This window comes from Olea europaea, unplaced genomic scaffold (assembly GCF_002742605.1).
Source record: "Olea europaea var. sylvestris unplaced genomic scaffold, O_europaea_v1 scaffold40405, whole genome shotgun sequence".
NCBI classification, from domain to species: domain Eukaryota; kingdom Viridiplantae; phylum Streptophyta; class Magnoliopsida; order Lamiales; family Oleaceae; genus Olea; species Olea europaea.
Window position 1 is genome coordinate 36 of NW_019260048.1, and position 1,015 is coordinate 1,050.

At 34.8% G+C, this 1,015-nt stretch overlaps 1 protein-coding gene across 1 annotated transcript; it reads left to right on the plus strand.

The window, feature by feature from the left end:
* Window positions 1–396: 396 nt before the first annotated feature.
* LOC111387453 (DEAD-box ATP-dependent RNA helicase 58, chloroplastic-like) lies at window positions 397–833 on the plus strand (the record flags this gene model as incomplete). The annotated part of the gene is made up of 2 exons (XM_023012009.1): window positions 397–510; window positions 612–833. Coding segments are annotated over 2 exons (321 nt in total), but the record flags the coding sequence as incomplete, so codon positions are not given.
* Window positions 834–1,015: the final 182 nt, after the last annotated feature.

Consider the following 1,015-nt stretch of genomic DNA (forward strand, 5'->3'; position numbering starts at 1 on the left):
AAAAAAGAAAAATTTCTTTCCATCTCATTTTTGAAGTATTAAGAGTCACGTTGCCATAAAAGCCCGAAAGAAGCTGATTTTGTGGCTTTTAAGCAAAGCCAAAATATGCTCATTTCACGCTATTTTAATTTGACCAGAAACTAGCAGATTGGTTTGGAAAATTATGTCCTAGTATGTGTTTTAATCAAAATATCTTGTCCAGTGAAAAGTCAATTGCAATATGGCTTGTTACATGCCTTGAGGCACTAACAAATTTGAAGGGTGAAAAGTAACTTTCAAAGGAAGTAGTTTGATTTGGGATATAATTCATCTTCGTTCACTACTTGAACTACCTTTCAAAAAAAATAAAAAAATAACTGATGTGGTAAATATCTTGGTGTCTCTTTGATTTTCTAGACAGGTTCAGGAAAGACCCTGGCATACCTGTTATTGATATTCTCCGTTATAAATGCAAAGAGATCAGCTGTTCAGGCCCTGATTGTTGTGCCCACTAGGGAGCTTGGCATTCAGGTAAGACACTAATTCTTGCTTCTCTTATCAAAATAAATTTTGTGTGAGTGAAACTAATGTTGTTGGAAACAAAATTGATCTTGTTTATTTTTGTGAAAAAGGTCACAAAAGTTACACGAATGTTGGCTGCTAATTATTCAGAACTTGAATCAGACCACAAGTCTTGCACTGTTATGGCTCTTTTAGACGGTGGAACATTGAGAAGACATAGGAGTTGGTTAAAGGTACAAAACTGGCTGGCTGTTACAGCTGTTAATTTTTTTTATTTTTCCTATAAACTCAAACTAGAATGCATCCTGAAGTGCTGACGACGCATCATTATACTATAGGGTTGTGGGGATGAAGAGCCTTTTGGCCCCTGTTTGGGTCATATTTTAATCTGGGTCAAAGTCAAACAATCAATATTAACCACTTGTTATGGTTTGAAAACGGAATTGGAATATTGAAATTTTATTCCACAATTCTACAAAACACAACCCTATACCTCCTATTTATACTATACAAT